The sequence below is a fragment of the Trichoplax adhaerens genome, genomic scaffold (genome assembly GCF_000150275.1).
Source record: "Trichoplax adhaerens TRIADscaffold_3 genomic scaffold, whole genome shotgun sequence".
NCBI classification, from domain to species: domain Eukaryota; kingdom Metazoa; phylum Placozoa; class Uniplacotomia; order Trichoplacea; family Trichoplacidae; genus Trichoplax; species Trichoplax adhaerens.
In genome coordinates, this window is record NW_002060945.1 from 207,370 (window position 1) to 233,059 (window position 25,690).

Below are 25,690 nucleotides of genomic sequence, written 5' to 3' on the forward strand. Positions count from 1 at the left end.
GTGGAGGAAACACAAAGCACATGTGGTAACCCTTTGGATGTGGAAAGGAAATATTATTTCGCTATCATTATGGCTATTCCTCTTATGTGTTAAATAATAAGAAAGATAGTAATTTGATAACTATCTGTAGTCGTTACAGCTAATAACAGTATTAATGAGCAGCGAAAGTTTTACAGTAATTTAAGTAAGCACGGTGCGACGTAGATTAGTCGGTTACGCTTAATAAAGTAGTTGTAGATGATAGCTGGTGTGATGAAACGGTATACTTGTACTATTCGTGTAGTGTCGCATTAACAATTTTAATAGCTCAAACTTCGAGTTAGTCGATTGCGAATCTTCTAAGGGATCCAAAGCCTACTCATTACGCTATCCAAATAAGATTATTATGCTATTCGAGTGCGTATTTCTGAATACCAGACAATCTCGTGTACCTTAGCTGTACCATGGGCTAGTAGATATATCGCGCATCTAGTAGTCCATGGCTGTACGTTGTCGCGAATAAATTGTGTAGTACAGTCTATTCCAGCTGGATCTCTTTGCTGGGTCAGATTTGATTCTTGTCCACTCATACATTTACTAGTAAAACCTTTGAGGTAGATTGATTACTCGAGGTATTAATATTAATAATTATATCATTGTTATGAAAAGTAATTTCATTTATTAATATTACTAAAGATTATCGATAGACATGATATTTTATGTGCGTCTACAGTACAGTATATATATAATATATGTTATGTATGTAAGAATACAGTGACTTGTTGTACTGCACCTAACGTGTTAGCATAAGATAAGGTAATGAATTACTAAGATAAGGGTATAATACGCCATTACAGCTATACTATTTAAATGCAGTAAATCCTAAATAAAAGGGACTTTTTCAGTAAGCTTACTAGTAGGAGTGTATCAAAGTTCCTCGTGTTAACGTTAACGACTAAGAGTGGAAACACAACGATATACACTATAGAGGGTATATCATTGTTATGAAAAGTAATTTCATTTATTAACATTACTAAAGATTATCGATGGACATGATATTTTATGTGCGTCTACAGTATGTATAATATACAGTACTGTACAAGTGTACATGTGTGGTATGTGCAATGGTTTTGTACCATAAGTAATGAAGCATGTTGATGTATATGTACAATGTCTTAACATCTTTATCGAAGCTGCACTTTACGGTGATTCAAAATGAACTACTTCATTATCGTGCGCATATTTTATATAACATGTTTTATGCAATATTCTTCATATGCACTTAGGCCGTCAGCGATTAGCGACGAGTTGTTGAGTAGTGATCTGGAAATTGAAGTTTTTTCTATAGTTCGTAACCAAGATACTTACAATAAGGCGTATGCAGTTTGTGAATGTTCAGTTTCGGTATTTTTAGCTAGACAATAATGGCTACACGAAATACGAGATAGCATCATTCCATCGAGATTACGGTCAAAGAAATTGTAGCCGATACGATGAAATATTTGAGTTGCTTGATTATACAATACAAGTTTATTTCATCGAATCTCACGGATGATCTTTAACCTCCAAGCAAATATTACGGTACTGTACAGTACAGTCTATAACAGTCTTTTTGATACGTATTGTACACTGTACACTGTGGCAAGTGCCGGCTCGGCCTAAGAATTTTCCCTTATACAGTACATACAGTATAGTGTACAGTACAATACACTGTACAGTACAGTACTATCGCACGGTGGCAAGTGCCGGTCCGGCCTAAGAATTTCCCTTTTACAGTACAGTACTGTACTGTACACATACTGTACAATCGTGCACTGTACAGTACAGTGTACAGTACAATACACTGTACTGTAGCACGGTGGCGGGTAATGAAGAATGTGCCGGCCCGGCCTAAGAATTTTCCCTTTTACCTTGACGTAGTGTACTGTACAGTATAGTACAGTACAGTATAGTACAGTGTACAGTAGACTGTACAAGTGTACGTACATACAGTACTGTACAGTGTAGCAAGGTGGGCGGTAATGAAGAATGTGCAACTCACACGTGGATAAACTTATTATATACGGTACTGTACAATTGTTCAGTACAGTACTCAGTATGAAGGATCAGTTATTTCATTCAGTCTGCTGTACAGTACTGTACAAACCCTAAAATTACATACTGTGTACTGTACGAGAATTTGTGGTCAGGGTCTGGAGGGAGTCTTCGTACTGCAGCATTAATTAATTGGAGGAACCAATGGTCTAAAAAGTTAATGTGCTCTAGTGATTTCATCCTTTCTGCTCTACTTTATCTTAATAAGGAATTGAACCCTACCAACCAAGTATTAGTACTATCTCTTGACTGTCATTATTGACGATTATCTATCAAGATAGACCGTACAAGAAAATATTTTTCTCTCTTCTAACGTTATACTCGTACAATTATTATTAGTCGGATAAAAATCACTCTTTCATCAGTAACTTAACGATAGCAACCATGCCCTCTGAATCGGCTAAAAAACGACAAGCCAAAAAGAAGCAACAAGCCAAGGCCAGATCGAAAGGTGCAGCCAAGTCGACGAACGGCTCTGATTCTTTAAAACAGTCTACAATCGATAAAGGTTGGTCGTCTACCGGGGTCTTAGATAGCCACGCTCAATCCCGTGATATCCATATCTCCAATTTTTCTCTGACCTTTCATGGAGCGGAATTATTGACTGATACAAAATTAGAACTTAATTATGGTAGAAGATATGGGTTAGTTGGCTTAAATGGTTGCGGTAAGTAATTTCTATCATTTTTGGTAATGGATTAAGTACTTGAATGGTGTTGCCGGGAATGATAATCGAAAGTTTAAAAATCCATCTTTCAATTTTCACTATCGCCTTCACGACTTCATTCAATACGTAGTGGGACTACATACTGCACATACCATGATACCGTATACAGTACTGGAGCCGGAGGCCATACGGGAGTCAACTCCCTGCATAGCTGAATAGTCCACACTACTAGTGTACTACTGTACAGCACAGTAGAAGCACACAACAGCATGAAGCGATTTTTCATTGATTCGATCACGACATTGTCACACCACTGTGAATAATGGACGGTACGTACGCGTACACGTGATCGTAATCGTACCGACAGTATGAAATAGTCTGCATGAATCGAGTTGGCTGGCCTGTCACTATAGTCTATGAATACTGCCATCGCTTTTTTGCATCAAAGTACTGTAGAATATCGACTGTTATTCAAAAAGTCTCATTCACTTTGACGTGATATTGCAATACTGTACTACTCTGCTGCAATATACTGTAGACAATATTGAAAATGAGGTTAGGATAACTTAAGGTCGTGTTTAGATATTAACCATTTCGTGTGTGTTACTGTGTAATATCGTTTTCACAGTAATTTTAGTCCACAGAGGAATCCAGTACTATGAAAGCTTTTTATTACAAGGTTCTAAAGAATAGTACAGCAATAATTAATTACTCACAAGAATCTAGTCTAAAGTAATCTGAGCTCAATTAGATATCAAATCTTTTTCCCTCCTTTACGCTCAGATTTGTACACCTTATATACTTTTCTCTGAATCTATTTAAGGCAATAACATCGTCTACAATCAGACATGAATCATCACTACATTTTACAGTATTAATCAAACTGCTTACAATATTATTACTTTACCATTAATGTCCAACACCGTAAGGTATTGGGCATCTTTACAATCTTAGTATTTCAAGTCGTATAACGTCCTGTACCATAATTAGTTAACAGCTATATTAGTGAATAACACTTTCTAATATAGTAGTTACCAGTCACCTAAATCTAGCTGCACAAGAATATCTATTTTTAGAAACTTAACTATTCTAAATATAGTACACAACACAATCAAATATAGCTATCGCTACAAGCAAATATAGGGTGCATCACTACATACTGTCAGCCATTTTTAATAGTCCGTTCTGTACTGCATGTACGAGTACCGTCATCAGTCAGCGCAATTAGCAATGACTAACGATAAATTCAATTGCGGTTTTGTAATAACGTTTCAGTGTTGAAATCAAGTAAGAATCCCTCGTTAAGCGTGACAGGTTTGATAGGGTATGATACTTTGAATGGTTGATAGAACAAAGATACGATAATGTACTTGTAAAGTTTATACTGTAGTTACATCCTGTACTGTACAGTAAATGCAACTGGTGTAGATTGTACCGGAGACTAGAGCTACTGTGCTGCCTGATGGCTACAAACTTAGTGATTTGATATCACTTGAAGCTCTGAATTTGACAAAGTTGACGTACTATTATTCCCTGTGCAAGCTATAAATTGATTATCCATTATTGACAGTTGACTATTCGTTGTCCTTTAGCAATGGATTGAACAATTTATGTATGATACCTACGAATGTATGTTATAGTATACAGTAGGTAGAGTTAGCAATATTGCAATGCTAGAAAATCTCCATCTCCACGCATCATATAGAATGATTATAATATTGAAATACACTTTTATAGGTAAATCAACACTATTAGAATGTCTAACATATCGAGATATTCCAATACCGGATCATATTGATATCTATCACTTATCGGAAGAGATGGGTAAAAGCCAAAAAACCGCTATTGAAGCTGTTATGGAAGTTGACGAGGAGAGGATTAGGCTTGAACAAGAGGCAGAAAGATTAACTGCTGAACTACAAAAGGGAAATGACAGTGCTCATGATCGCATAACCGAAATTTATGAACGTTTAGATGAATTAGATGCTGATAAGGCTGAGGTAAAAGATTACGTAAATTATTTTATGCCATACTAACTCAACACATATCTCCTGAGCATTCATATCTATGTAATAAATGAATGCAAATTGTATTCAATCTACAGTTAATGCCATAGTGTACTATTATATTTTACTGCAAAAATAGAAAATTTTTTTATCTGCACATTCGATCCTCGCCATGGAAAATTTCTATACGTATTTTTGTTAAGAGTATAATATACTACCTAATTGACATTATTCGAAATTGTTGCGAAGGTTAGCAAAGTATATATCCTTCGACAATGTGGTAACCTTTTACGTTATACCACAGTATTTGAATAGATGCGATAATATTATTGCGTATTGATTCATTGCTAATAAATATTGTAGGTGAGAGCCTCAAGAATACTACATGGGTTAGGATTTACGAGCGATATGATGAAAACCAAGACTGAAGATTTCTCCGGCGGTTGGAGGATGAGAATTTCACTCGCCCGAGTTTTATTTGTCAGCCCAATGCTTATGCTATTAGATGAACCTACTAATCATTTAGATTTGGAAGCATGTGTATGGTTGGAAGAAGAACTAAAGAAGTATAGCAACTTCTGCTTTCTTTAAACTAATTCTGTCTTACTTTACTGTGACGAGTTGTCTTGTTTGTATTCAGGTATAAACGAATTCTAGTGATTATTTCACATTCTCAAGATTTTCTTAATGGAGTATGCACAAACATTATTCACATGCATGAAAATCAATTGATTAGTTACTCGGTAATTATCCATTATATAAGCGCGTAAAGATATTTCACAAATTTTTTGAACCCAATTTTCTATCAAAATGCTACAGTAAATTATAGTAAGCTTTTCATAAAATATATTATATTTATAGGGAAATTACGATACCTATGTGCGTACCAGAGCTGAATTAGAAGAAAATCAAATGAAACGATATAACTGGGAACAAGATCAAATAGCTCATATGAAGGTTTGATATTACTGTCTAAAGCAATTTCTCCTACTATCAGGAAATCGGCTGTCTTAGAAGCTGAAAATTAAATTGAATTGGGTGTTTTTTATGTCCTTTTAAGGATTATATAGCTCGATTTGGCCACGGTAGTGCTAAACTTGCTAGGCAAGCTCAGAGTAAAGAAAAAGTTTTAGCGAAAATGGTAGCTGGTGGGTTAACAGAAAAAGTTATTCAAGATAAGGTAATCCCTTCACTTCAACTAGTATTCAGAATTAGATATTTACTGTTAGCTGTTACTTAATCTTTCCGACATGCATATATAGTAGAGTAAATGCTTTTATTTTTATTAACTATTGTGCCTTCGTTTTTAATCAATTTTAAACATCAACTTTTATTCGTAGTTACTTTCATTCTACTTTCCTGAATGTGGCAAACTTGCTCCACCTGTGCTTATGGTTCAACAAGTTTCATTTCGATATTCCGATGGAAAGGTAAATCCCCGAATTATATCATGTCATAAATTGACTGTTGTCATATAAGACAATGTACTGTGTTTGGATTTAATGACTTAACTTTAATGTTCCATATTCGCTCAATTAAGCCCTACATTTATAAAGATCTGGAATTTGGGCTAGACCTGGAATCTCGAGTAGCTTTGGTTGGCCCGAATGGTGCTGGTAAATCTACCTTACTGAAACTGTTAGATGGAGAGGTAACGCTCTATTGGTATAAAATCAAATCAATTTCTTATCCGATTCCAGTTTTATTGAAAGATTGTGATAGTTAAGCGAAACAAAGTCTTGATACTATGTTTACTATCTTGACCAGTTATCACCAACAGAAGGCTTAATTAGGAAACATGGCCATTTGCGAATTGGTAGATATCACCAAGTAAGATCTCTTGAAGCGGTTAACCGTTTCATTATCCCTTATTGATATTAACTAATAAGTGAAAAAAATCTTAAATATGGTGTTATTGTGTAAATCGTAGATTTTTTTGTGGGTCATCTATGTCTTATTTGTAATAAATTACTAGTAGGTACAGTAGTACTGCTAATGCGTGATGTTGCTGCAAGCGATACTAAGAGAATAACCTTGTACCATTTTGTAGCATTTAAAAGACCATTTGGATCTAGACTTATCAGCAGTTAAATTTTTAATGAAATGCTTCCCTGAAATCAAGGAAGTAGAAGAAATGCGAAGAGCTCTTGGACGATACGGTTTAACTGGGAAACAACAGGTATAGTAGATTAGTGCTTACATGCATCAAGCGTAATAAATGGTATCGTGCGGTTTTAAGTCTATTGAATCATTTGCACCTGTACTTTACAGATGTGTCCGATAAAAAATCTTTCAGATGGCCAGCGCTGTCGCATTATATTTGCTTGGCTTTCATGGAGTAGACCACATATGTTATTACTAGATGAACCTACTAATCACTTAGATTTAGAAACAATTGATGCCCTAGCAGCTGCTATTAATGATTTCGAAGGAGGGTTGGTGCTAGTGAGTCACGATTTCCGATTGATAAATCAGGTAGATTATATTATTTTAATCAGAATTTATCAAATAATTATTTAGGTATTTATTTGCCATGTACATGTCTATTAAAACTTTAATGCTTTTATTTACGTTTTTAGACCGCGAAAGAGATATGGGTTTGTAAAAATGAAACCGTAACAGTTTGGAAAGATGACATTCAATCGTACAAAGCACAGTTGCGATCCTCAATTGATCTATAATACTATTTTACCCTCTAAGATATCCTGTACCGATAACAATACATAACTATATCTAAATTTTAGGTTTAAGAGGTGATATCCAGTCCGTTCGTAAATATTGTACTATCCAATTTTCGGATACCTCGAACTTCGATTATCCACTATTCCAATATTAATAAATTACGATATTTTCAGAAAAGCTAACATATTAAATCACAAGATAGCCCTTGTATCATCGTAAATCTTAGAAAAGAAATAACAATCCTATCATGGATTAATATTTAATTTTCTTTTGTAAACATTTATTAATCATTGTTTATTGACATATTTGTTTCTACACCTCAGTAATTTGTTTTAATATTGTCTCTGGATATTTGCTCAAAAGTAGCTATTTATATCAATAAATTTCTTGTCTTTTTTAAGTTCTCGTAGAGAGTTTGATTTAAAAGCTTTATGATTTAATGAAAGGCATATAAATATGGTTACTGACTTCGATTGTCACCATAGAACGATAGTAGAGATCCACTTATAACACTACATTCGAGTAAAATACGTATAGTTACTATAATTTTTACTACTCTCGGTTTAGGTCTCGCGTAAATCATACCTACACATGTATATTAAGAAAGCTTTAATACCACTGTAAGGATATTTTAACTTTTATTACTGCAGAACCGAAATTGTAGAATTTAAAGTTTTCTTTTAACCGTATCGCACTTATCAGCGACGTACTTACGTCCATATAGACTAAATCTGGTATTTCATCCTCTACCCTCTTTTATTAATCGTTTAGATAATTATTAAACTCATGTAGTCGAGTACGTACAAATCCAGCCTTGACTACTGTAAGATTACATAATCAAATTATTATGTGCGTATATAATAAAATAATAGCTATAATTATAAATTATTAATAAAATTCCGTACGAAAATAAAAAAGGAAGTAATAAGATGTATATGTATATGACCGTTTTCGAGTGAGTGACGTTATTAAACTACTATTGTCCGGTCGATCACAATAGTTAGTGAAAAATGATTGCAGTTTTGTCCTTCCACAGAGCGAAAAAATGAAGTTTTTATTTACTTTTTACTGTATTAATTAAGAAGCTATGCTAAAGAAAACTACATTTAAAATAAATTTGATTAATAGCGGAATTGTCAATTACGTATTGTTACAGATCATAATTGTAACAGTAATGTACCTTATATTGCATCGACTATTCTAGATCGATTGTAATATTTCATCAAATTTTTAACAACTTGATGTTAAAAATGGACGCTAAAGAAGCATTAAGTGTTTTTTTATTCTATTAAATTCTCGCAATAGTACAGTATCCCTATGAACTTGCAGTTAAACATAAAACGAGAAAGTACCGGATTGCTGAAGCTAATTGCTAAATCCTTGGAGCGCAGATTATTTGAAAATGCTCACCTTTTCAGTCGGTGTAACCCTCAACTGCAAATTAAGATCAACAGTCCACTACTTACCAATTGTAAAATCAAAGCTAGCTATTTAAAATTTTTGCTACAATTGTATTACTGTGACTTGAATGAGGACAACATTTTCGTTAAAGATGTTGTCGCAAAGCAATGCAAGAAAAACCCTACAAAACGATGCATCATAGAATCTTTATTTGTTTCGGTGTAAACTGCTATGTTATAAATATTCCTTATCAAGCATGATGAAAGAAGTCTTATATCAAATCGTTTGATTAGCACAAGAGTCTTTTTAAGATTTTTGTAATATACTTTGTGATAATAGTATGAATTCTATTAATAGAGATAAACAATATTAGGGTATTAGGTCTCGGTAAAGAAACTAACCATATAGTAACAAAAATATGTAGTATTATTCGATAAGAAATGAAATTAGTCCTAGAAATTAACTAAACAGTAAATCGTAAGTCTATGGCGTATACGTACAAGTATACGAGTAATAAGTACAGTTTATGCATATCTACTGATTATCCTACTATAGTAATTGGGTACTAAATATGGCCAACTTCATGTATAATACATAGCCCATGAGTAGATACCGTTAGTTCATTTAATTGATATAGCTAAATCTTCCATCATTGTAACCATCATACGTATATAATAGTCGCACTGATATAAAAGTATCGAGTTCGCACTTCATACATTATAAAGACAATTTGGATAGTTTTCGAGTTAGCCGACTATTAACCGCAGGGCTCGAGTAAACTGCATACATAATATTGAGATTATCAAAATTATATATCGTATATAACACGATAACGTTATACAAGATATTATGTTATTCTATATATTCTTATATATATATATATCATTCACGTAGACGCATATGCGCAGGCTTGATAGTGTCATGTCAGAGGTTGGGCTTCGAAGCTTAATTTTTTATCACTTAAGGAAGATCTTCTTCTAAACTCACCCCAAGCAAGATCCATCATTATTTGTAATTTGGATAATTTAAGTACATTATGCTCAGCAATAATCATGTTTATGAATGGTACAGTATAATTATAGTCACGCCTATCAGGATAAAATACGTGGAATCGATGATTGTATACTGGTTTAACCTTAACTTTTTCCGCTAATATGCCAAGATATGCATCATCCACCATTTTTAACAGTTTGACCGAAGGTTGTACAGATAGCATTTTAGTTACAACATCTGCAGACATAATATAAGCGAATCCAGAGCAAAAAGGTGGGAAGAAGCGCTTGCCATAATCTGAATAGGGCACGTAATATTTATGACCTTTTTTCCGTACAACTAATAACTGACCAAGTTGCTTGTTCACGCGACCGACCCAAAAATTGGTACTGTTACCCAATAACTGATAGCCAACATATTCCATTAAACGAGGTGCATTCAAGAATATATCGTCGTCTCCTTTAAATAAATAAAATGGTTTACAATAATGTTGAGCCCATTTCATTGCAAAGACAGTTTTGAGTGTTAAATTGGCGTAATTATCGGTAAAGGTACCCATAACTAAATCTTGGTAGTAACTAGCTTCTTTTTCAACTGCTTGTTGAATCTTTGTAACATTACTACGTCCAATAACAAAAACCAATCGCCAAGCGCTAGTTGTCCCAATTAAATTGTTAATTGCTGTATTATTGCCCCAAGTCATGCGAATATTTTTACGCCGTTGATGATTTGTTGGCCTTGAATTAATCACTAGAACGAGTAAATGACGGCGATCGCATGGTTTGCAGGAGTGTTGTTCGTCCAAGTAATCGATAGGAGGTTTGGGTGGAATAATTTCGTCCAAGTTGTACGTTACCGTAGTATCTACGCAAAAAGCGGTTAATTGTTGGATTCGAACACTATTACTAGAGCGTGATGTCAGCGTCGATATATTTTTTCGTGGACTAGTTGGAGCACTTTTTTGCTCGATTGAGCAACAATTTAACTTATTATTATTATTGATTTGTTTCTCAGTCGTAATTACCCGAACAGGTGCTGACATTGTCTGGACGTTGTATAGAAAAAAGACTACGTTGAGAATAAAAAAACCAAAAAGTAATTTAGCTGAACGCTTAGGGTTACTTGAAAAACCATTAATCATGCTGTTAAATCGTCTGTAACAGTTGTACATATCGCTCGACTTAATCAGATGATGTTTTTCACTTTAACAATGAATCCGGTATTCTTGTTATTAATTGTTCCAATAGTTAGCGATGTTTCCAACTGTACTATGTCCCTATGTAAAGGAAAGTGGGAAGTTAATTTAAAGTAATTTACAGTTAAGCAAGCCTAGGCCAGAAGTGTATTATAGTACAGTCTTGAGTTCGTGATTACAAGTGAACTTGCAGTACTGTACTTCAAAAAGTAATTCGTTCTGCTCTGTTTGCTATGTAGCTTTACAGTACAAACCTCATTCATTTATAGTGCTACATTGAAACAGTCGAAAAAGGCAATTCGTTCTATTTTTGCTATATAGCTTTACAGTATAAACCTCATTCATTTATAGCGCTACATTGAAACAGTAGAAAAAAGCAATTCGTTCTATTTTTGCTATATAGCTTTACAGTATAAACCTCATTCATTTATACTCGTATGCTAAGTTTATTTAATCACGTACGGGAATTTTAAAAAATTGCTTAGTTGGATATGTCAGTTCGGTCATTTCTAGCTAATGGCTGTCTAAAATATCTAAATTCAGTCGACTATTAGACATATGACTGTAAAGTATCCTATTTTGCTAGACATCGATTGCTACACCGCATTAACCTGCATTAAGGATTAATTAGATTGGGATATTGCACTGTACTACGAGTCTAGGACACCACTAGTACAAACAAGCGTCGCTAGTAGTTAATTAAAGTATTGAAAACTCTAAAATTCGAACTCATTACCCTAATTCACTCCCAATATGGTCATTAATACATTACTTGATATGTGTGCTGTCCAATGTAAACGCTACCAACTATTTAGTGTCGAACAGAAGCATGAGTCAAAAAGTGAAGAGGTTTAACGCTCAACGTCACTACGCTATTGGGCTTCATTAATTGTTGTCTATAACCATTGTGTTGGCCACAATTTACAGTATATAGTCAGTCAATATACAGATAAAGTAAACTATTTTTATAGCCGTTAACCAAAGTAGAAATAGAGTTTTATCTAGTAGAAGGCATTATCCGTAATCGATTTCTAGTAAATTCAACTAACATTAAATTATTCAAGGTGCGTAGACACTGCAGGGTGTCTACCTTTTAGATAGCTTTGTCCGGCAAAACGCATAACTCATGAAAGCCATTAACCATGTATAGAATTCGAGTATTGCAACTCAAAGCCCCTTTCCTGCATCGTTTCATAACGATTGAAAAGGAAATTTTCAGCATATCCAATAGCAGTATCAATCAAGTAAGCTAAGCGTACTTTGATCTTCAATATATAGAAAGACTAGAGTAGTGAACAAGTGAGTTCGATTGACTGTTAACGATGTAGTCTACATCCTATTGATGGTCATCACGTACAGTAATAATAATTTTAGCTTCGTAAGCACGTGTTATCTACTAGTCGTAGTGCTTCAATTTAAATCTACCACTGCTATAGCCAGTACAAGCACCTTTCCTTTACCTTGATTTATGTTTTGAATAGGTAATTGAGAATGGTATCAAAAAAATGTCATCCAAATTCAACAATTGTATCAACCGATTCAGTTAATATATTATTATCCCACTATCAATGATTGCCACTGAAACTGGATACTAAGCATTTGCAACAATCTACTCAACATCAAAAGATTCATTTCAAGTAAGGATACTACCAATCGAATCCATACTCTTGCTACAATAAATTTCTGACCTCCTATTGATTCATCAGCTCTTTGGTCAATTTCCTAGATGGATCTTAAGACTGCACTTTCTGCTAGCCATTTTCTTTTTTATTCATCGACATTCGATGACAGCCCTAACCTAAGTCCCAGTCAGGATTGTTTTCAATTTATATACTGTACGTATACTGTATACTCGTATGCTTTACTGTCGACTGTATTGTACTGTACTGTATATCCAGTGTAATTAATACTACTATAGCATGAACCAATGACGCAACAATCCGTTGACTGGCGATGGAGAGGAAAGTACTGAAGTAAACTTGCGCTTGCGTACAGAGAATTTCATCTGCAAATGAGGCTAGTGGCGGACTACAGTATTGTACTGTGCGATACAGCATGATACTGTATCGTTAATTGGTGGTGCAAACCCATAGGTTACATTATGTTTGCAATGCCATGTTTGCGCATAGGTATTATCAGCAAATGGTGTTTCAAATCAGGCTGCAGTGTACACAGTACTGTACACTGTACACTGTACTCGCAGCAGCTTTTCTAGTACTACAATCCACCTCGAAGCATCAAGTGTTGACTAATGCTTGTACAGTACAACCACCACTATGGACTACTTGAAATTACTGGTAGTTCATGATACAGTTCTAACGAAGAGCTTTCTTTTTCATCTCATGATTAAGGAGATGAAAAAAAAGTCTACGGCAAAAATTGAGACCATTTGCAAGCTATACTGTAATACCATGGTACCATACTACCGTATTGTAGAGGTTTCTTTTTTATCTGGTTATTACGGATAGGATCAGTAGTCTGCGCTAAAAATTGAGACCATTTCCAAGCTGGAATACCATGGTACCATACTACCGCACAGGTTTCGTTTTTATCTCGTCATTACGGATAAGATCAGTAGTCTGCGGCCAAAATTGGGACCATTTGCAAGCTGGAACACCATGGTACCTCGTAATTGCGGATAGAATGTAGTCTGCGGCAAATATTTGGACCATTTGCAAACTGTAATACTACCATAGAGGTTTCTTTTTTATCACGTTATTACGGATAGGATCAGTAGTCTGCGCTAAAAATTGGGACCATTTCCAAGCTGGAATACCATGATACCATACTACCGCACAGGTTTCGTTTTTATCTCGTCATTACAGATAGGATCAGTAGTCTGCGGCCAAAATTGGGACCATTTGCTAGCTGGAATACTATGGTACCTCGTAATTGCGGATAGAATGTAGTTTGCGGCAACCATTTGCTAACTGTAATACCATGGTACCATAGCACCATACTACCGTAGAAGTTTCTTTTTTATATCGTCGTTACGGATAGGATCAGTAATCTGCAGTAAAAATTGGGACCATTTGCCATCTATAATACCATGGTACCATACTACCGTAGAGGTTTCTTTTTCAGCTCCTAATTAAGGATATGATGTACTGTAGTCTGCGGCAAAAATTGGGACCATTTGCAAGCTGGAACACCATGGTACCTCGTAATTGCGGATAGAATGTAGTCTGCGGCAACCATTTGCAAACTGTAATACCATGGTACCATAGTACCATACTACCATAGAGGTTTCTTTTTTATCTCGTCATTACGGATAGGATCAGTAGACTGCGGCAAAAATTGGGACCATTTGCAATCTATAATACCATGGTACCATACTACCGTAGAGGTTTCTTTTTCATCTCCTAATTAAGGATATGACGTACTGTAGTCTTCGGCAAAAATTTGGACCATTTGCAATCTATAGTACCACAGTACTATGCTACCGTAAAAGTTTCTTTATCTCGTAACTACGGACATGATCAGTAGTCTACGGCAAAAAATTGGTACCGTCTGCAATGCCGCAGTAGTACATAGACTGCTTGAAATTACTAGTAGTCCATGAGACTTCTATAGAGGTTTCTCTTTATCTCGTAACTACTGACATGATGTAGTCTAGAGCAAAAAAATTTCCACCATTTGCAAACTGTAGCATCACAGTACTATACTACCGTAGAAATTTCTTTTTTATCTCGTACCTACGGACATGTGTAGTCTGCGGTAAAAAAAATCGACCATATTACCCGGAATTACCAAAGACTGCTTGAAACTACTAGTAGTCCATGAAACTATCATAGACGTTTCTCTTTATCTCGTCACTACTGACATGATGTAGTCTAGGGCAAAAAAATTTATCATTTGCAATCTGTAGTCCTGTACCTGTGAGACTGTGACATAGAATAATGAATGTTGACATCAAGATCTCGTCGCTCACAGATAGTCATAGTGTAGGCCTGCAGTAATCCTATATACAAGTCTATTTTTTAACTGCGGTATAACTATATCATTTAAATATACTAAACTCGACAGTATATTTTCGCTATCATTATTATTTAATAATACAGCACAATAATAACAAGTATAGAATGTAGAATGAGTCAACATGATTTATTGGTATCGCATATTTAGCATATACGCGTATACTATAGTACATGGACGTAGCCGTAGGGCACTTATAGCTTTTCAAATATACAACTAGAACACGCTCCGCTATTTGATATTGGAAAATGCTACAGTAATTGCAAGTACAGGCAGGCTGTGTCATCAGTCAACGCTGTTTGTCGGTATCGTATATTTAGCATATACGTATACTGTACTACTGTAATATATGAATGTAGCCGTAGGACACTTTTATAGCATAACTTTCAAACACATCATCACAACGCGCGCTATATCCGCTATTCTTCATTGGAAAATGTGCCAGTAATTGCAGATAAATAGAGACTATGCAGTAGAATAGGTCAATATTGCATATCGGCATCGTGTGTTTAGCGTATACAGTATTGTAGAGCAGTTCACCATATCTGCTACTTTTCATTGGAAAGTGCTAAAGGAATCTTACTGGTAGAAACTATAAAGTGACGCAACATGGCAAATTGGCATGACATATTGATCGGTTGTACACCATATCATTACTCTCTATTCAAATGTTCTAAAGTAGGTCTGTAAAATTGCAGCCAACAGTTAGCAAAACTACTAATTTTCACAAACGTATGTAAAAAAGTGCAATTTAACAACAGGAAACAATGCAGCCTTGAATAATAATAATTTAAGTTTATTTCCAATTGATAGAATCATTTTTATCGTTTTAAATATGACTATTCGACACGATAAATCAATAGCACAGCACTGGAAAATAGATAGAAATCACAACATCATTGAAAAAAAAGAAACTATCCGTTAATATGGAATATAATGTAGCAGCTATTTGAAAAATACTTAGTAACTATAACGGCTGTCCTGTTAGATGTGAACTACTTTAGCACAAAACCGGAATCCTATCCAGAGTGGATAGAAAATTATTGCTTTCCAATTAAAATGAATTAAAGCGATATCATGATCTAAGTTTTGATAATATCTTAATTCTATCAACAAAAAACATAAAATTGATATTGGGAATAAAATACGGTAGATAATAATCATATGGATTAGAATGCATAATTATATAAATCATACACTTATTTATGGGAAGCAGTAGAAGTCATCAATAAATGACCATAATAAATACGGTGCTAAAATTAAGAATCGATCAAATTATCAACCAATTTATCAAATCGATTGCTATTTGATTTGTGTCATTCAAAACTGTATACATAAAACGCAGATATGATGCGAGATATCTTTAGGTGATGAAATATGGAGAATAATGATATCAATTATTAGATTAAGAAGAATAAGAATAATATTAATAACAATAATAATTAGTACAATAATTAAAATCACAATAACAATAATTAATTGTTACGCAGTCATGGTATCAACTAAGGTGTTGGAAAGATATACTGCAAAATCTTTAAATCATAACAAAGTAATACCAATTCGTATCACAACTACATCAAGCGTACTCGTCATGGCAGCAAAATTGAATTTAGAGAGCACTCAAATTGTTAATGTTATTCATTTCTATGTACAAGTGGATGATAGAAACAGAACAAGTTGATAGAGTGGCAAAATAACTAAAATAATAACTAAGAAAAAAAAGTTAATGAATCCTATTTTTAAAAATGAAACTGCTTTTTGATCACTCTTAAGGCTGGTATATTTCACATTTCTTGGAAAATATTCATTAATACACAATGGCTATCAGATCTATTCTTAAAATTTTATACCGGAGGTTTTTTACACTTACTTTTGCGATCAAAGTGTAACACAAATAAAATCAACTAATTTACTCTAATTAACTGCTTTAGTCCCTAATTCTTTTACAGTTTCGAAGAAAATAATATACTTTGCGTCATTAAATATGTAAGAGTTTGAACCAATACATGCTGTCTGATAAAAGTATCATGAACTTCACTACAACAAGATCAAATTATGAATAAAATATGCCTTTTGTTCAAAAGATTAACTGCCGGGTTATTATTTATTATGGAAATATACTAATTAAAAAAAAAACTTGATCTTGCGAAGGTGTTACGCGATGCAGCCAGCTTTAAAATCAATCATTATATTAATGATAGTGTTATTAAGGATGTTGCACTTTGCAATGATTATTATTCAGTCTAAAACAAGGATTTTGGTTTGAGTGAAGTTGGATTTACAAATAGATTTAGCCATGGAAATGTAAAGGGTTCATATTATGTCCGGATTTTCAATGAAGAATAATTTCTCCAACGAATTTCTTATCAAGCGATGATAATTTGCCGTTAGAGATTACTCTATTTCCGTTCACTTTCATTAAAGAAAATGGATATTTTCGACTAGAAGAGTTTTGTTTCTTGAGGTATTTTGTCAAAGGCCCATTTAGGATAATGATTTCCAAATGGGGCAATGTGAGCTTGACTTGATTGGCGAATAATGGAACGAATTCGTCGCTGTGCAGCCTAACAAGGGACAAATATTTGCCATCAGTTTACTCTTTATTACAGTTCATTTTCAGATCCTAGATGTAATTTGGAGTTGGATATCTTGGCAACCTTACCTGACTAGCTAGAAATGTACCCTTGATATGAACGGATACTTTATCTCCGTCAGCCATTCCACGTGGAATCTCAATCATAGCGCCAGTCTGCGATTGTAATTGCCGGACAGTACTGCCCCCTTTGCCAATAATACGACCAACCAAGGGGCTGGGTACTAAAATTTCGGTCCTTAAACTTAGCTACAATTAACAAAGCATTACTCGGCGTTAACAAAAAAATTAGCCTTGTGAGTAGAGCATACTATTAACAAATACTTTCTCACTTTAGGTGTGACTTATTTTCTTTTTCTTAATCTTTACACTATGCAATGATAAATGTATTACCTCTTCGCTCGGTGTTAATCCTTCACCAACTTTATTAAATATGGATAGCTGAGCCTAGTTAATATAATTAAATTCATGTTCAGTCATGCATTAATAAAAAATTAAAATAGGACGTAAAAAATAGATGCAAATCGCTAAGTGGTCAAAATATAGTCATACGAGTATAGTAACGCAAATTAATACGGATACAGATAGCATAACATTGCTAGTTTGGGACTTCTATATCTTCATAGGTTACTATCGCTGACCTTTTGCAAGTAGTATACCCATGCACTATGCATTAAACTAAAACACCATTCATAAGCAGGACATTTTTAATTATTACCTTCCATTGTGAGGAAGCATTTCCATTAACAACAACTTTTCTTTCATTGGCACCACTATACATGGACTGTACTAACTGTAGGTTGAAATTAATTTAAACAAAGTGACAAAATTAATTCATCGAAATTTATTTGCATCGCTAAGTTTTGATAAAATAAGAGAACAGGACAAGTCAATATTATTGTAGTAAATTATAAACTTGAACGTGAGAGAAACTGAGTTAAGTAATCAATTCCACCAAAGCAATAAGTTATTTGTAGATTCTATCTATAATACCTGCAACGATGCGCCAGAAATTTGCTCCAATGCCGGAAGTTGATTTCCTCTAGCGCCAATAACATAATTAAAAGTTTGGATAGGTATATAAATAGCAGTCGTTTCAATCTATTTCAAAAAAGTTATAATTATATAATTAGTTGGAATGATTAAACCAAAAATTCGAAGTTTTGTTGCAGATATTTGAAATCATATACGAGTATTTCAACGGTAAAGCATAAAGATACAGTACCTCATCACTCTGAACATTATCATTTTCAAGAAAGACCGAATTATTGGAAAATAGGCCAGAAGGTGAATTAGGAATGCTCTATAGTGTGCATAATAGAAAATTATAGCGTGAGTAACATAATTATTCATAAATCGTAAGGGCTAATTAAAAGACAATATCAAAAAAGGAAATTACACCGTACCAAAGGTGATATTGCGGCACTATCAATCAAGCTACCGCTATCACTGACTGAACTAGTAGTAGAATTGGACAAGGGATAAGAGCTACCATTAGAATTGGAATTAGCTGATGATTGGCCTTGCCGTTGCTTTTGATTGAAGGGAAAGGAGTATACGTATAAATATATTTAGACTTATTAGACATTATTTAATTATATATCATCGTCTTTTTAGAAGCACCGAAAAATTTAATGGATTATATAGAAACTTTTTCTAACGTACTGGAATCATACTAGCCATATCTTGCTTATAATAAGAGCGAAGTTTAGCACTTAATAAAGCCTCAGCTCTTGATGAGTTCTCAACTGTTCCAATAACAGTAATTGTTCTCTCTGAATATCCACTCTTCAAATCTTCCAATCTAATCATCAAACCAAATAATTGATATTACGTTAGTTACAAGCATCTATTAAGACCCCTAAATGCAAATATAATTATTTTATGCATGGCCTTATCTTATTTTACAAGCATATCGAATTCGAATATTCAATACTCTAGCTACATATTTATTTCTCTTGTGAAAGTAAACGTTTGTAAATTCTTACTTAGAGATTGTAATCTTGGAGTTAGTCTGATTCATAATACTCTTGATGACATTGCCATTTTTACCTAAAAGAATATTGATAATTAAAACTTTTTTTCTTTTACTCAACTTAAAATATCGTCTGTAAATATGATAGTCTAATTTTATTTACATCACTGACGAACTAATTATAATAACGCTTTAAAAGGATTCTTACCGATCAGCCTTCCAATTAAATTGTTGTGAGCAAGTATCTTTAATGGAATATTGGGAATAGGATGGCCTTGCTCCCTAGATTTGTAAATTGAAATTGATGCTGTAAATAAAGCCGAAATTTTTATTCATTGATTATCCTAATGTGATTATTGTGTGTTTCGTTAACATTGATCCCCTCATTTTTTAGATGAATCCGAGGCTATATATATATAATGTTTATGATTATGCGATAAAACTGCGCTATCGCTAATATACATAATATATCATTGCTAAACAATTCTTTAGTAGATCGATATCAAAGTCAATTAATTTGTTTAAGAACTAATATTCTATTAATCATTAATCTCTCCTATTATAGTCCCACCGAAAAGCATTAACGTAGTTATTTAAACTTACACTTTTAGTTTCAGTTGGGGATTGGTGCTTAGTAATTCTGATTGCATAATTTTAGCAATTTGTAGAGCAGCAGAAGTACAACTATCGGGTGTTCCAAGTATTGTGATGGCCTATATTGTATTAAAATAAGATAGTTTTGTCAGTAAAATAACAAAGTAGATTTGTATCAAGATAAAAGAATCTTTAAAATTCACAATGTTATCAATTAATTTTATTCTTCTTTGATAAATTTTGTACCTTTTCAGCTGATCCCAAGCTTTCACGACGATGGACATCCACCCTATGGGAGTAAATTATCGACTCAGAATAAGATAGGATTTCATTATATATATTATCTATTCGTGTAAGGAAATTTAAGTGCTTTTATCCTAATTGAGGTTGTAAACGTTGTTTCACAAGAATCAATTATGATAGGTTTCTGCTTATTGAAGGCCTACTTGAAGTAGTTCACCAGATCTGCTGTAATCAGTATTAGTACTGGTAGTATATTATTTTACCTAGCTTGTGTTTGTTGTGTAATACTTCTAATAGTGTTGCCTTCACGACCAATGATTGCTCCAACCATTTCAGTTGGAACTAAAATCCTGAAAATAGAAATAAAAAAATTCATTATTTTTGATTAGATGTGTTAATTTTTCCTACTATCAAATTCTACTTGATAGTAGTCTATATTACAGGATAAGGCCTTGCAGAAGCTTTGAAAAGCTCAAGTACTCTTAGTACTACAGTTTTATTGTCTCTAGTTTTAAAAATCAACAGCAGACTTAATCATAATATTCTATGCAACTATGAATTTTTTCGAAAGTGTGTAACTTTAAATATCCTAGTAAATCGATATTACTTTCAAATAATGATTATTGCAAGGAAAGCATACAAAATATTCCAAAAATATACCTTAATGGAAATTCGCAATGGCTGGGGGTGCGAGTTAGATTTCGTGGGCTCATTCTAATACCGGAAAATTTATCGGTCAAATACGATACAGCGGTATCTTCGAGTTGTGTAACCTAAATGAAAGTAAAATTTATGAATATTATCAAAGTTGCTAAGGGTAGACTTTAGAACACAACATTGCTCAGCTTTTTTAGCAAAAAAGTCAGGTCAAATTCGCTTTGTTACCCATACCTTTATTCGCATATCTTGAATCATCATTCCGTCGAGTTCTTTGGCCGCTCTAATATATCAAAATATTATACTTATTAGATACAGACACCGAGGTTAATTTATCCTAACACTATCTTTATAATCTCTTTTTCAGATATTCTCGTAAAAACGTGTAACCTTTCTGCTTGATCATAGGAATCGAACTGCAGTATGGCTCGTTTCTTTGTACCATCATTAACTATAAAAATGATGCATAAGAAATGGGAAATTGTCACTTTTAAAATTTAAAACTTTGACTTATCTAAAGCTACTTATTACAACTAATCTAACTAGCCCCAGAAATTTTTTATCCTGTATGCAATATTACTTAAGAATCATATTCAGCGATTTGGATTTTAATCATTTTACAAAGCTTTCTATTATAACTAACATTTTTAAACTACATTGCGAGATAGTTATCAATACATATTGATTGTCAAATCCAATCAGTTAGAAAGTGATAAATCTTAAGCAATGGTCTGATTATAATTAAAAGAATTCACTACTGATTAATTAAAAGTTGAAGGACATATGTGCATAGAGGTAGATTATTTATATACGATTATCATACCGTCTATAACGTCTGCCTGGGCAATGAGACCATATTGCGAAAATAAATTCTGAATTTCCTAACGTTGAAAAAATGTAATTTAATGTGTATAAGGTCTAAATGTGAATGAATTACATTGGTGATAATGCCAATATTATGATCACATTCTAGAATAGACAATAAAATGATTATCTTCTTTAATATCAATTAAACTTAATAATAACTGGACGGGGCTATTGAACTAAAATAAAAGCAACTCTAATAGATATTTTAATAGAAACGCTATGTGAAATAGGAGATGAAGATGTCATATCATACATTATCAAATATATAATTTCAGTTAATATGAATTACTATTAACATAAAATTGATTATTTAGTGTGTAACTTAATAGGATTAATTTCTTAAGAATAGCCGCTACTCGAAAGATTGAGATAAAATCAATCAAGTAGTATGGTAATAATTTTTGTTACTTTTACTGTAGATTACAATATAAAAGTACGTAAATATGAGCCCTAGATCCTTGTACCTGTAATTCGATTGATAGTGGTAAGTTATCAACTTGAATGGAATATTCGTTCCTGTAAAAAGGATGTAAGAAAAAAATTAAATTCTGTAAACTATGGAACGAAGGTCATTGATGATCAATTCCCGGTATACAAAGTAAATTTTAAATTATGTAATTATATAGCTTATTATCGAAGCATGACGGTACTGTGTTAGTTTTTTGCACGTAGTTTAAGGTGATGAAGTATTTAGTTATAAAATCATTTGGATTAATACTCGTCTATAGCTTCAAATGACTTCAACATAATATAATGTCTTATGATATAGTCGATAATAATCAATCTTTTTTAAGATAGAACGAAATAGTTAGTGATAAAAAGAAGTCTACTGTACATTTGATTGGACATGAAAAAATTTAGCAATTGTTGTAGCATTAAAATTATGAGGAATATTTACTGTTGTTGAAAGCTTTGTCGACTAGAATTTTGTTGCCGATGATGAGGATGCCGTTGTTTAGCTAGCAGATATTTCTTAATTTGTGTCATGGCGAAGGCTACCTTAAGCTATCCTTGCTTATGTATTAATTTTTTAATTCTTATACTGGCATTGTACTTTTTGCAAAGCGTGCCACACATGGATGATTATTAATAGCTGCCAGTATTTTTCATGACAGCGGAGAAAGCCTCCCCCCCCCCCCCCCCAATGATTCAATAGTGGCTATAATAGACCTCCTTAGCATACATTTAGAAAATTTGATTTTTTTCTTAATTTTAAACAATTCTGTACTTGAGAAATGAAAAGCAACCATTTTAAGACAAGGGAAAGGAAATAACTAAGATTAAAATCAAAAATATAACAAAACACTTTCACTGCAGGAAGTTGAATTAATTGTTAATATGGCCAATGTGACTAGTCACATATCAGTTGAATGAAAGATCTTAACTGTTAATAGCTATTTTTGGATCTCGATTTTTTAATTCAATCGAACAATTGAACGGATAAATGCGTCAAATTCTTAAACTCGATAGATCAATATAAATTTTAGTATAAATGATCCTTATGAAAATGTAAAATGATGCCTAAATTTGCATTAAATTATATTCATTGCAACTCATTTTTATAATTGTATCTAGTAATGTGAAATGTAAAGTATCTTGTAGCTTAATAAGAAAATAACTACTAACTTAGTGGCAAATGTGGGGTTACAATGTAAAATTTTCTACGATTTTTAATATCACTCCTGATCGCTGCTGTATTGAATAGATATAATGGATAGTACTGTATACCCATATAGACCACAGGGTGTAACAGAAATAAAGCATGGTAATTACGAGAACTTATGTGCTTGGGGGAATATACTTTGATAAAGCCTATGGTTATTTATTATTCAATATATAATCGTATTTATAATAGCCTAAAATGTATTAAAACTTTACCATGTTATCGATAAATACACGAATAAGAGGATATAGGGAAGGATGTCGATAGTAAATCCGAGTAAAAAGCTATCCACTCTCGGCCACTATGATCAATAGGATTTTGTATTTAAATAGAATTTCTTATTCTGCTGTGACTTTGGAATAAACGAATGAAGGTTTACATTTCACACTTATGTTCCACATTTTTTCATTGAATAAGAATAATTGAGATTCGTTAATTATCGCTGAAGTAGTTGTAGTATTGTGAAGGGGTGGGATGGAATAATAATATACATTCTAATTTTCGAACCATCCCTTTTTTCCAATGTTTATCACAGACTGCTTAGTTTAAATGTAAAAACGCGTAGTACTTTGATATCTTTACGCGCATATCCTTCGCTGATATTAGTGACGATCTATCCAAGAATTTAAGCCCATTTTTTGTTACCATTATGTAATGTCTTATCTTCGTTTCGACTTAAAAAATATATATTGATTAATTATTAAATTAGATAGTAATAGCGCTTAGCTAATGCCTCTCGGTAACCAGATGTAATTAAAACGTGCAAGGAAGTACTAGATGGAAATGATATTAAAGTAATTACAGTTTCAATAGTCGTATCTGACCTATTTTAGACTCTTGTTATCCGAGAGAAATTGATTATGAGAGTAGGGCTATGAATAAATTAATAAAATGTTTAAAATATTCTATAAGTCTTTTAAATCAGAAATAAAGGATAAGATTATCTACTAATATTAAATATTTAGTATTCTTTACTTGGCTTCTGGTCTTTTAATTGTTAATTTACTAAGCAAGGATTAAATAAATACAAAAATAAGTATACTGTAGATAGATGGAATTATACGTCTATGATTGCGGCCAGGTAAAATATCCTGTCGGATACTAGATAGCAATACGTTACTGATTAAATCATACCGACTGATTCTAATTGTTATGATCTATTACAAATGTTTTAACAAAAAACATTAAATACATTCTGAAATATGAAGACATCGCAACTATTCGTTCGATGTTAGACCACTTGATGAGCGTGAGTGTAAATGTGCGTATAATGTCAAAATCGTTGCAATTATTTAATCTATCAATCTCTGTTACTCATGGTGCTGTGAATTGGTTAGCTAGCATAAAGTATATCTGTATATAGTAAACAAGTAATATAACCTTTGAGACGTAACAAATAACCTACTTCTTAATGATGGTAATATTAAGTAAATAAATGCCGTCTGATTTTCAGGTCACTATTGTTATAATGCGACATAACGTCGACATTTGTAAATACATTTATATAAATAAATTGATTAGATTTAGGAATGATATATGAGCGTAGGAAACGCATCCAATCGAAAATTTTAAAAGTTTATTCCTCGTTTATCAATTCATAAATATTTTTTCTCATCTTCTAACCTTCTTTTTAGGACAATAACCTTTGATAACTCTTACTGTGGTCTATTCTAAGTTGTTCTGTATATTCTTTATCTCTTACTCTCCTATACTACGCTGTCTTTTCTATCTCCTTTTCATTATTTCAATACAATGATGATAAAAGATTGTATTGAGTGTATCGATTTTAATCTCTGGCTATTATTACCCAAAATGAGAAGTTAACCGTTATTTACCCAACCTAATTTATTCATAAACCTCCTGCTAAGTGATTTTAAGCTAAAAATACAAGCTAACTCTCGTAAAAAAAAATGCCAACAATATCGGTTAAAAATGCCATAACCAATACAATTTATCTTACTAGTAATTATTTACCCTTCTATTTAATATTGAAGCATTGAAATTAATTAAACTCTGTATATCGACGAATTTATTTCGAAACTAATGAAATAATAGGAGTAACAAGCAGTTTCTAAAATGAACAATTTTATGTCTGATTTGTCTATT

The 25,690-nt window shown here is 33.0% G+C and overlaps 3 protein-coding genes across 3 annotated transcripts; 1 reads left to right on the forward strand and 2 right to left on the reverse strand.

Moving 5' to 3' along the window:
• Positions 1-2,457: 2,457 nt before the first annotated feature.
• Positions 2,458-7,427, forward strand: TRIADDRAFT_23034 (uncharacterized protein; the record flags this gene model as incomplete). The annotated part of the gene is made up of 12 exons (XM_002110196.1): positions 2,458-2,740; positions 4,478-4,740; positions 5,110-5,312; positions 5,387-5,489; positions 5,608-5,703; positions 5,807-5,926; positions 6,087-6,176; positions 6,287-6,397; positions 6,514-6,576; positions 6,797-6,925; positions 7,018-7,221; positions 7,326-7,427. The coding sequence occupies 12 exons, from the start codon at positions 2,458-2,460 to the stop codon at positions 7,425-7,427; spliced, it is 1,767 nt and encodes a 588-aa protein (XP_002110232.1).
• A 2,510-nt stretch (positions 7,428-9,937) lies between these two features.
• Positions 9,938-10,606, reverse strand: TRIADDRAFT_4648 (uncharacterized protein; the record flags this gene model as incomplete). Its single annotated transcript, XM_002110735.1, has 1 exon — positions 9,938-10,606. A coding segment is annotated over one exon (669 nt), but the record flags the coding sequence as incomplete, so codon positions are not given.
• Positions 10,607-17,433: 6,827 nt separating this feature from the next.
• On the reverse strand, positions 17,434-22,908 carry TRIADDRAFT_54022 (uncharacterized protein; the record flags this gene model as incomplete). The annotated part of the gene is made up of 19 exons (XM_002110736.1): positions 17,434-17,556; positions 17,655-17,834; positions 17,979-18,032; positions 18,304-18,378; positions 18,579-18,686; positions 18,811-18,888; positions 18,992-19,117; positions 19,251-19,389; positions 19,574-19,637; positions 19,769-19,842; positions 20,164-20,273; positions 20,401-20,443; positions 20,661-20,747; positions 21,058-21,170; positions 21,289-21,337; positions 21,445-21,505; positions 21,878-21,935; positions 22,386-22,437; positions 22,820-22,908. The coding sequence occupies 19 exons, from the start codon at positions 22,906-22,908 to the stop codon at positions 17,434-17,436; spliced, it is 1,683 nt and encodes a 560-aa protein (XP_002110772.1).
• Between the last annotated feature and the right edge of the window lie 2,782 nt (positions 22,909-25,690).